This window comes from Bradysia coprophila, unplaced genomic scaffold (genome assembly GCF_014529535.1).
Source record: "Bradysia coprophila strain Holo2 unplaced genomic scaffold, BU_Bcop_v1 contig_138, whole genome shotgun sequence".
Taxonomy (NCBI): Eukaryota; Metazoa; Arthropoda; class Insecta; order Diptera; family Sciaridae; genus Bradysia; species Bradysia coprophila.
In genome coordinates this window covers 7,691,147-7,703,951 of record NW_023503409.1, presented here as the reverse complement: position 1 = coordinate 7,703,951, position 12,805 = coordinate 7,691,147, and the positions used below count along the sequence as shown (strand labels likewise).

Genomic DNA, 12,805 nt, shown 5'->3' with positions numbered 1-12,805 from the left:
GAGGAATGCTTTCGATTTCTTTGTCTTTTAATATGGCCTAGCGCACCTTTCAATTTTATTTATAACGCAATTTCTGTCATACAAATCTGTGAATCGAGTTATTTCTGAGAAAGATTATTCTGCAACCCAATGTGATTGAATAGGAATGCTTAGCTTATGACTCTTTGTATTAAATTTAAATAAAAAATTTTATCACTGGAACTACTAACAGTACGTTGGCACTGTGCTTCTCTAAATGGAAAATCATTGTCATGAAAATGATTTGAAAACGAGAAAAATCAAGGAAAATGTAAATCTTTTACGAACTTAATTACTAAAGCTCCATGCATACCGTAATTGGAAATTTTTATTTTCTTTTTGTTCCGGAAGAGTAATTATAAAATAAACTTTTGTCACTAAAAATCCAATTAAAAATGAATTACCGACGACACGATTCATTGCAGTAAAAAATGTTTCGCTGAACAAAATAATAAACAAGTGCAGCAGCATATCACAAACCATGAAGCTGTATACAATTTTTTATTGCATCTGCAACTGGTTTTCATTTTATATTTTTTCGGTAAAATGCATCCTTATAGCAAATTTTCACGGATATGCACCACCGTGAACCCCGGCTGTATTTATTAATTTGCTTAATTGGATCGACAGTTCTGTGATGACAATCGATATATTGTGTGCAAATAAAATGGTTTCATAAAATCAAGTATAATCAACCAAACCAACCAGAATGTGTGTATGGTAATATGCTGTTCATGAGTTTGTTTTCATTTCCATAAATGAATTAATATTCAGTTGATTTCGTTATTTAACGCTTATGCGTGTTTCAGTCGACTAAACTCGAGATAGAAAAAAAAGGCAACTTCACACTTGGAATTTCTTTGCGACCCGTAACCGATTACAGCGTAGTTGACCAAACATAATTTTTAGTAATATTTTATAACCCACAAAATGGTGAACACATACCGGACCGGTTAGCAAGCTTATTTATTCAATAACTGGAGAGTTAACCACATAATAAGTGGTATATGATGTATACATTTACATGTTTCCATATTAAGTGTACCCCCAATCACCGGAAACTGTTTTTATTCGATAGAAATCACATTCGAAGACATTTATGCCATACATAATTTAGTGCACGCGAATGTGTGCTTAATGAGTATAAAATTAGAGCTTTCTTCATGCGATTCAACTAAATTTCGCAGAAATAAAAATAGAATCTACGGCTCAGGCAAATGGATTAATTATCTATTTTATTTGCATAGTTCGTGACCAATTACCGAATTTTAAATATCGAATGTCGTCAGTGTGGACGCTGGACATTTCATCGATTCAACAACATTTTTGCTTAATACTCTTGTTGCTAGTCCTAAGCGAAAAAACGAGTGATATCCAACTTAGAGTTGTTTAACCTGAACCAAAGGCAAAATATGCAGTTCAACATTTTCGTTTAGTGGCTACTTATGACGCTTGAGCTCTATGAACTTAAGCTGTTTGTACTGTAACGTAGATATGTGTAGAGTACACAGAATTTTGGCAGTTGCGTGAGCCAAACAATTATTGAGTCACGAACATTTATTATCGAATGCTTTCATTTGTTGAATTCATTTAACGAATATAATGTAATCCATCCATGAACCGTAGTTGCTTTATCGTATGTAACGCAATAATTTATTTTCCGTTTTTTTTTTCGTTTCTTTCAGTAATCGGTATACATCACAGAATGGTCGTATTAGTGTTAATCAATCATTGTATTTTTGTACGGAGCTACTACCAATTATTAATTGTTTTTCATGAGAAGCTTTTACTGAAGAACTTTTCGATGTTATTGTTGTTGTAACATCCTGATTTTTACCTACAGTTTTTTTTTTCAATCGGTTTTGTGGCAATCACTTATAGCCATTGTCGTAATTTAATAAATTTTGTGGAGGAAAATAACTTAATAGAAAATTATTATTACCATGGGGGCTAGAACACCCCATACCAATCGCGGCTAATGTAACGTACGCTGATCAAAAAAAGGTAACTATAACATCGGTGTCATAGATATTAATGGTTAATCGTACCCGTGAACTCCAATAAACTTTTCTGTACTTTCATATATGAATGAAAAATTCAACATGAAAATGTAAGTATAAGTAGATTTTATTGTTGTTTTGCATTTTTAATAGAACCATAAAACATAAATATTTATGCCATCAGCCAGCACTAATGTACATAAAACTAAAACTCGTCAGAGGTTTAGTTCGTGTAGTTCCTTAAAAACATGTAATCAGAATCGTATTATAATTTAGCTTCCATTCCGCTAGGGTGACTCGTAGTGAATACGAACTACGTGGTGGATTTTAATTGCACTGCTAATTGCAAATATATCAGCTCCGAGACATGCAACATTATCCTTTCCAAAAATATAAATATTTATCTTCATAGCTACCAACCATACCAGGGTCTATTTTTGGGAATTATAATTGTTTATAGTTCTGAAAATTTCGAAAAATTTCTCGGAATTTTTCAAAATTGCACATGCCAAAAATCAGCCCTGAACCATTCTCAATGTTCCAAAGTCCATAAAATTTTGGCTCAGGTTAGCACGCAAAAATAAAATATTTCCCGAAACGAAATTCACACATCTACACACACGTCCAAAAGTATTTCGTTTCATTAGCTGATAAGTTCCTCATTAAGATTTGATCCTACATCCTGTTGTTATAATTAGTTTTTGGTATATGGCAAGGGTCTATTATCACATTGTGTTGTAATTGGAAGAGTGTGTTTGATAAAAACCATGTCCTTCGAAAGTTTCTGTGTACACTTTAATAAGCAAGTAATTCTTATTGTTATGATTCGATGTTAATGTCGAGAGTTAGGCTCTATAAGTATCACATTAAGCACATAAATCAGCTTACGAATTGGAATTTATGGGTAAGTTTGTGGTCTCTATATGTTTCTGAACTTATCGAAACCAAACACTTAAAAACTTCAAATTTCGATTTTAGAAACATTTTCTTTGCAATTTTTTTTTACTATTCAGAAACGTAGATCCATCGATTAACCACAAATATAAGTAATGGACTCTGATTTAATTTTTTACAGTAGGTAAATCAATCGTTAAACAAGTGAAGTAAAAGATTGTTTTTGTTATCTCTAAGGTTACAAAATCTCGATAGACACAAATCCAACAAACATTACAATGTTAGCCAGGAGAGGAATTACGGCTGCATTTCTCTATTCTCATCTCTATTTTCTACCATCAAATCTGTGCATAGAAAATGTAATTATTTGTGCAAATTACATACACATTTTGTACGTTTTGATGGAAGAAAATAGATTGTGGATTTGAACACTTTCACAGGACTTTCAATGATTGACGCTGTCGGCATGTCGGTCACTTCTGTCACTTCATCAAACAATATTTTCATGGACAATGTGATAGAAAATTTAATTTCCTAACAAATGATTTTGATTTTTAAATTTTGTATCTCAAAAGACCGACCCGAAGGCAGTCACGGTTGGTTTGAAACGAGATTAAATAGGGACCGCCGACCACCAATAATTTTTTTTCATATTTATAATGAGTGATGGACAAGAACATCACACAGGAAAAAATTAGCCCGAACCCCTGAGCCGTTTCTGAGAACCAGTGGATGCGCTACCACAAACAGTCAGACACAGCCTGATCACAAATTTTAATAGGGATCGGTAGAGGGAACAATTCTAATATCTTCTGTGTAAAAAATATTGCTTTCGGTCATTTGCTCTCGGAGCAATAACTGTTGAAAGTCAAAATTTCACCATTTTCGAAGAGTAATATATCCCTGACAAAGTGACCGACCCAGCCAGTTAAGATTGATTCTAGACGCGGTTAGTAAGCTCTTTCGAATGACGATAAAAAAAATTTGAAAATATTCTTCTATGTTACATTTTCAGAGAAGTTATTTTTTCCGCTACCCTCGGTGAAATTCGGTCATTTCTGTACCCTTCTGGTAGCTTTATTTCAAACTTATTTTTCGCTATATATTGTAGCCTGAGGAATAAGCTTTTCAACGATACCAAACATGCCATACTTGATCCCCAACAAGTACTGTTGATGATTCAGTTTTTCAATCGAAGTCACTCTACTCGCAAAACTGAAGCCCTCGAAAACGAAATTATTAAATTTCAAGATAATATTACAATTGAATGTCTTTTACTCAATTATATGTATGGTACCGACTCAGAGAGTCATTAAAGTCCACTACTTTTCAAAAAAATCTTGAAATTTAATAATTTCGTTTTCAAGGGCTCCAGATTTTCGAGTAGACTGACTTCGATTGAAAACTGAATCATCAACAGTACCTGTTGTGGATCAAGTATGGCATGTTTTGTATCGTTGAAAAGCTTATTCCTCAGGCTATAATATTATGGGGCACATAAGTTTGAAACAAGGCTACCAGAAAGGTACAGAAGTGGCCAAATTTCACCGAGGGTAGCGGAAAAAGTAACTTCTCTAAAAATGTACCATAAAAGTACTTTTTCAATTTTTTTTTCGTCATTCGAAAGAGCTTACTAACCGCGTCTAGAATCAATCTTAACGGGCTGGGTCGGTCACTTTGTCAGGGATATATTACTCTTCGAAAATGGTGAAATTTTGACTTTCAACAGTTATTGCTCCGAGAGCAAATGACCGAAAGCAATATTTTTTACACAGAAGATATTAGAATTGTTCCCTCTACCGATCCCCATTAAAATTTGTGATCAGGCTGTGTCTGACTGCTCGTGGCAGCGCATCCACTGGTTCTCAGAAACGGCTCAGGGGTTCGGGCTAATTTTTTCCTGTGTGATGTTCTTGTCCATCACTCATTATAAATATGAAAAAAAATTATTGGTGGTCGGCGGTCCCTATTTAATCTCGTTTCAAACCAACCGTGCAGTGCCATCGCTGATTTTTGCGGTAGTGACGATAATAATTTCCACAATCTATAGAGAAGAGAATATAGAAGTGCAGCCGTAATACCTCTCCAACTGAAGCAGACCCAGCTGTTGCTAATTATATGTATTAGACAGTTTGCGCAAATGACATATAACTTATAAGTCAACTTACAACTTCGAAGTGATAAGTTATAAGTCAGTCAGTTATCAGTTATAAGTTAGGTGGTTATAAGTCGTAAGTTATAAGTCGGCTACACATAAAGTGAAATTTTTAAGTTATAAGTCAGTGAGTTATAAGTTATAAATCTCTCAAAAACGTCGAATTCATACTTTTTTGATACTTTTGGACGTTTCTGAGAGATTTTGAAAATTCACTTATAACTTATAACTCACTGACTTATAACTTCTAAATTTCACTTTATATGTAGCCGACTTATAACTAATGACTTATAACCACCTAACTTATAACTGATAAGTGACTGACTTATAACTTATAATTTCGAAGTTATAAGTTGACTTATAATATATATCTCACTTGCGCAAACTGTCTATTGTATATGACAATGATTTCGGACGTATCTTCTCTCAGAATTAACTCAAATTTTGTTTTTCAAGGAAAAATTAAAAGTGATAAAGCCGAGGTTAAAGCCTTTTTCACCCTCAATACCTTCAGTAAAAAAGTTGTTAAAATTATTAATTCTGCTTCTGTTGTTTATACCAATTTCAAGTTTTTGATGGAGATAATCTTTTACTTCAATATAGATTTTACTATTAACAGAACGCTAAACAACTTCTTTGTTCCAATAATATGGTTATGTTGATTACAGAAGACCAGCCTAAAAGACTAATAATAATTGGTCTATGTCCCGCCATAAAGTTAATTAATATTTTCTGTACACTGTATGCATATAAACACTATACACACACTACTGCTAGCTAGTAGCTAATGCGATTGCTAAAACACAGCTGCATAACTTATAAATTTTTCAAACATCGATTATTGCCTCACGTATCCACATACGGAAAACAAAAATGCTTTTACAAGCCATTTGCCCACAGGAATATATATAAGGTGTTGATGATCTGAAAACAATTTCATTTCAATTTACAATCATAAAATTGACATTAATGCTGAGTTAGTAATTTTCTAACGTAGAAAAGGTGAAATTTTCATGGCTTTCGATATTATTCTACATACAACATCCTATGTGCTACATTTTTTATGGTGTTATATACGACAGAGATGTTATTGTGATAACAGAAATCAATATTTTATGCTTTTAGTGTTGTTTTTCTTTTGATAAAAAAAAACACACAAGAGCAAAATATTGATTTAGTTAAAGGTTCTCTGTGTTTTTCTCGGTTTTATTTTTAGCAACAGTAGGAAAAGATTCGGTAAGGGTTGAAGGTGTGTGTTTCGGATATCAACAAAGATTTATTTATATTCGAAATATTTATTTTAAATTAACAACTAAGGCTCTGACCCTATTCGCTTTAACTCGTACAATGATTTACTGGATTGTTTGCAATTTGCTTCAGTTAGGAGTTCATATTTTTTGCATCCCTGGGGACACATTATAACAGTGTTGATTGTAATAATGATACTTCATTAATATATGGTTTTTTTGACCGCTCCCTACTATCTTTTGACCGGCGCCTGACATCCTGTAAATGTACTATCGTCGAGCCACTCTTCTAATTATTTTTACAAAAGGCATGCACTGAGGCATTTTTTTATGTGAATAAACGGCAGCAAAACATTAAATTTTAAAATACTCTGCACTGCAACGTTCGATTGAAATCTTTGATCGAACCCTTATTGGCGTACGTTCTTCTCACCCTATATATCCGAATGGAATGTCATTTTATATAACAAGGCATCAGAACAGTCGGAGCGTTTGCTGCGACTTAGCCCCGCACAACCCGTAATCCTATTTCGTCCGCAACCATAATACGTCCGTAGCCCTAATAAGCCCGGAACCCTAATACGTCTACAACCCTCTAATGCGTCTGTTATCAAAATGCAAGTCAAGTTGGGCATTGTCAAATTTACTGAAACTGTTCATTTTTAAAATTGCACATAGCGCAATTACGAAAGCCCGTACGAAGTACCTTTCAAATAAAACCAACAATTTACGACATTTATCTCCTGCAAGCTGATATTTCATACATTACGCGTTTCTGCATATAAACACAAACACATACATAACCACAGCCTATACGATTGGATAATTCACACATAACCCACCTAGGGTAAATTTACTTTCCATCTACATATTTGAAAAAAAAAAAATCGCCGAACGGCGGAAGCGAACACGGGACCAGCAGCATATCATCCAAACATGCTGACCACTACGCCAACAAATCACATAACTCGATGCAATTGGTGTCGGTAGTGGTTCGTTAGTCACTTCTACATCGATCAAATAATCAGAGTAGTCGGAATGATGTGATTTGAACGAAATGTTGAGGTGGATAGTATATGTGTGTGAGTAAGTAAATAAAGGATTCTCTGTATAATGTTTTTTTTGTTGTGAATGCGTTTTAAAACAACATGCTTAATTAATTAATTTTAAATCCAAATTTTTGTGGTTATTTCGCTAATGTATGAAATATCAGCTTGCAGGAGATAAAACATTGTTCTACCTTGGTGTATATTTCTCGAATCACTTCTTATGTACAATTGTATATACACTCGCTGGCGCTCGTTATATACAATTGTACATACGAAGTTATTCTCGAAATATACACCAAGGTAGAAAATGTACTATATTTTAAAAACCCAAAATTTTTTGCCAACTTTCCATTGGGTATTCAATTACCTCTCAAATGAAACAAAAACTAGCAAAATCGGATGAGATTTACTCGATTTATGTGCAAAAAACACTTAGGGCCGAGTAGCGGCCTTAGTCCAAGGGCCCAAATTTGAAACTTTTTTTGCCATCATTCTATTCGGCATTCAATTATCTCTCAAATGAAACAAAAAGTAGCAAAATCGGATGAGATTTACTCGATTTATGTGCAAAAAACACTAAGGGCCGAGTAGCGGCCTTAGTCCAAGGACCCAAATTTAAAACTTTTTTTGCCATCATTCTATTCGGCATTCAATTATCTCTCAAATGAAACAAAAACTAGCAAAATCGGATGATATTTACTCGATTTATGTGCAAAAAACACTTAGGGCCGAGTAACAACCTTTGAGCCCTCCCAACAAGCCCACGTTGCATCTTACCCAAAAACAATGTTCAGCAACTTTGTTCTACTCGTCAATACCTTTCATTTAATATATCACAAGCAGCTATTGCGTGCGTATTTCGGTAGATATCGTCGAAAGACTGAAAAACACCTATAGGGCCCTAGCTCTGGAGGGGCCGACCCTACCATGCCCATTTTCGAACTTGACCTTACTTTTGTCGATACCAGTCGGGAAAAAAAAGAATTTTGAAAAAAGGTTGTGATTTACTCAAGCTAGAGGGGTCACGGACGGACGGACGGACATTTTTTTTATTGCTGATTCGTCATCTATGAACATAGCCAAATGCTTTGCCCTTACTGTCTGCTTCCAATTCGACGTGTTACAAACGGCATATTAATCTTATAAGCCCCCAGTACTTCGTACGGGGCTAAAAAAAGAAAGGTTCCAACAAATAAGTATTCCGCATGTGTCTACACACTACAACAAAATTCGAACGTGTTGTCGGATTATTGTATAGAATAGACACCGAAATACATCTGTTAAAACTTTTTAAATATGGACACCACATTTCCCGGTTGTCGTCCCGTGAGATTTTACATTCAATTTTCATGTAACACAATTCTATTGGAAGCAATATGACAGTATGATAAATATAGCCGAACATCAAAAACGTTGCTGTGCATTGGATGGAGAGCGAGAGGTATAAATAATCAGGATTAAAAAGTACCTAATCTTCGTAATCGATCTTTTTTTTTAGCAAACAAATCCCGATGTGTTTATAATTTACAGGAGGATTTGTGCGATTACTGACTAATGAAATTGTCAAGGCTTTATTGATGCATTGATAAAAAATTTGTAAATTTTTACTATAAATCCGTTGAAGGGCTTAATCGTTTAATGAATTGAAGGGAAATATAAATTAGATTTTTGGAAGTATTTTACACAAAGTTTGTTACGATTGCAATGATGTTCTCCAAAATTATTGAAGCGAAAGACTTTACACCAAACATTGCAGGCCCGGAATGGCCATTCGGGGGATTCCCGATGGGCCTTTTGGATTTTTTTATGAGAATTTTTAATTTGTGGGCCTTTTTAAATTGAGTTGCATGGAGCCCCCGATGGGCTTTTTCGAGCCAGTCCGGTACTGAAACATTGTTGGTAGAGCTTTGAACGAACGAAACGATTTAAAATGATTTTGTGGTGATACGCTTACCGTTCACACAGTAGTTTTGGGTACAAAGACTGAAATAGAATGGAAACGGAAGTCTCAAAAACATAATAAAATGTAACATGTCCGTTGCCATAGGCTTAACATCGAATTCACAATAAATTTGTTACTTGCTTTTTCAAGGCAGTTGATATTTCCAAACGACCAATATACAGCTTTCAAACTAAATTCAAACTTAAATATTTTGTTCTTACACCCCCAGTTGTAAACATTTTCTTCGTTCACCTCAGATGTAAACATTCACTTCACACCAGTTGTGTTAGACACGGTAACAGAAGTTTAACTTTAGCTTCCAATGACAACTACTTTTAATCGTTTCGTTTTTTCTTAGCGCAAGGAAATGAAAAATGTATTGATATCGAAGCTACAAATTCGAATTTATAAAGTAGATTGTATCGTCCAACATCCCGGCTAACACTGATTAACAAAGGTACATTCAGTAATTTTAGTTTTGCTTTTTTTAGCTTTTTAGCTCGCAGGCTTTTTAATAACGAGTACTGTCTGAGTTTACATCGGCTAATCAGTTATTAAGTTTGTTTAGACTGTACCAAGATAAATGTCGGCATAAATTCTTAATAAATAAACTCAAGAGAAAATTAAATTTAATTTACTCTCGCGGAGGGGGTGAGGATGAAAATCTCCTATTGGTTTTCGCGAAATCAGGCGGCTCTTAGCTTACAGAGAACGACTTAAGCTGAGGTGTTCAGTTCATCGAGCTTAAAGTTATGCATGCTGTGCTTCATGTATACGAATTAGATAACACGATTTTAACTTTACCGCTTCTACCCACTTGACGAATCGTATACAAATATTGTAAGTTTCGACCACATATGGTGACTACCAGCCAACACAGAATGCTTTTGTCAATATTTCATCCCAACAAAAACGAAAACACTCTTTGATGTTTTCCTCTAACAAAGTTTTTGAGCAACATTCAATCACAAACATGAAAATAAACACTTCAGTATTGATTTAAAGCGTTTCAAATAGAAGAAAGAATGAAGAAGAAAAAAAAAACCGAACCGATTCCATGCAAGTTGATTTAAAAATAGATCTTTTTATATGAAATAAAATGCTTTTCAGATATTGTATTGTATATATATTCTCTCATCTCATTCACATTAAATATATTGATTTTTGGTCGTTTTTTTTGCATTTAACCGCACACGAATTGCGAATATTTCGTAAATTTTTATGATTGTTTACATCACTACATCTTCTTTTATTATAACTTTAACTACACATTTATTGAACATATTCGCTTTAAAATTATACAATTTTCGTCTATTGGAAAAACCTAACCGAAATTAATTTAATTTTAGAAACTTAAAAAAAAAATTATTTTGTTCCATCAACCACATGTAGATTAAGTAAATAATTATTTTGTTGGATATTTGATACTTTATTATTGGAAGTAAATGTTTATTCGACAATAAATTCGCCATTTTCTATAAATTTTCTATTTTCAAAAATAAATTACTGATGTACGTTAGCGAATTCGATAAAGTACCCACGGACCTATGAAACTTGCACAGTAAGAAAACAACGAAAAAAAAAAATTCATCTCAATTCAAATAAACTCATTTAGTTCGGTTGATGCCATATATACCGATCCATCTAAAATGTGTATTTTGAATGAGTGTGGGAGATTGGTATTGTATAGATGAAGTCGTTAAATGGGAAATTTGTAATCAAATGGTGTTGCGAAAAAAGGCATTTAAAAGTCTTAAGCCAACCGAACGAACGATATACACGGTCTATATATAAGAAATTTTGTTTGCTGAACGGGTTTTCTTGTTCAATTTGAAGAAGTTTTTAAATTAGAAGATTTCTATTGATACAATTAAAGGCATTTGGGTTGGATGGGTAATTGTTATGTCGAGATGACAGTATCCAGTAGAAAAAGGAATCATCACAATCGAAACCGTGAATATTGATTTTGATCGTACTGTATTAGTCCTTGGCTCGATGGAAATAGGAGATTTGATTATTTTTGATTCAATGATGTATAAAGAGGCACGTATACGTACACGAGCGCTTGTACAAACTTCACTGCAGCGAAACGCTATCTCACTTTGAAACCAACACAAACACACAACGATAAAGGACATGTACTCGGTATTTATTCATTTTATATCACGGAAGTTGCATCTTCTCTTCTATAGTCAATATACCTCATGTACGCAAGGGTTAAATCCACGCGTATGTAACGGCCTAATACTAGGTTACAGTCTCGTGTGTACAATGCAGTCGTTTTCTTTTCAGCTAAATTTTCAGAACTCTGTACAAATTTATTGAAATCAAATATTCTTACTTACCACCCTTAGAAGAGCTAAATGTTCGAAGTCTGTCAATATCATCCTCATTATCGCTAACATGGTTGTAATTAGATGTAGGTACGTCAAGAAAAGTGTTTGTTTTTCTCTGGCCTGAAATAAAATAAATTTTCTTTATTCATATCATCAATGCAGTTTTTGAGTAAATCAATGATTGCCAAACTCAAATAAAATTCTTCGGAAACTATTTTTAAATAAAATGGTTTGATGTCTGGGCTAGGCTTTAAGCTCTATGACAATGACTCCAAGGCGAGTAAATGTGGCGTTCAACGAGTGGGTACGCACTGTCGCACTCTTTGACTGAGAAAATGATTAGCCGGTAATAATAAACTGATTACCAAAGATTAACTCTCGGTGTTCGATTGAAAAAATCAAGTTAAGATTAATACAAATATCAATTTAAATGACGGCATTGAATTTAGTGCCTCGATCTGAATTGATTTTTTTTATTATACCAAAACACTGTCCGCTTATCGATTCGTTTCGGTTATATCTGAATCAGAAGTTATCAGTCGATAAGAAATTAATCAATAACACCAGAACTGTCGCTTTAATACCTGCACGAGTAAAAAGACATAAAAAATCTCTTTTCTAAATCTAAAATTTGGGCCAGGAACTCAGAACAGAGAATCTGAACCTGATTTTCAGGTCAACCTGAAAATATTTGAATCTGGGCAGACCTGAATTTACCTGAAATCTTTTGGAAATTTTTACCTGACCTGAATTTAACTGAAAACCAGTAAAATTCAGATAAATCCTGTCAGATTTCTGAAGAAATCATAGTTATACCTCTATACCTGACCTGATTTTCAGATGTCAGTTAAATTCAGGTCAGGTAAAAATTTCCAATTCAGGTTCGGTTCGGTGGAGCGGACCTGTTCCGACAGTTAAACTTAGAATGTAGTGCTGAAGAGTAAGTGGGTTGCCTATCAATGTATTCGCGAATTTTGAAGACCTTAGCGAATGATGGTAACAAATTTCGAATGCGCCAAGAAATATGCAGCTGAAGAAGAAACCCAGACGTAATTGTTTTCGACTTTTTATTGAATAAAAATCTCTTTTCATTTAAACAAAATGATTCCGAGATACAGATGATGAAAACTAAACTTATTTTTTCACCGGAGTGTTGGATCGTCT

At 34.0% G+C, this 12,805-nt stretch overlaps 1 protein-coding gene across 2 annotated transcripts in view; it reads right to left on the bottom strand.

Annotated features, from left to right (window-relative positions):
* Positions 1-12,805, bottom strand: part of LOC119073866 (GTP-binding protein RAD) — an 81,798-nt gene that overhangs the window by 20,742 nt on the left and 48,251 nt on the right. For both annotated transcript variants that reach the window (XM_037179734.1, XM_037179735.1), the window contains exon 4: positions 11,651-11,761. In XM_037179734.1, the coding sequence (XP_037035629.1) occupies positions 11,651-11,761 (111 nt within the window). The remainder of the gene's footprint in view (positions 1-11,650; positions 11,762-12,805) is intronic.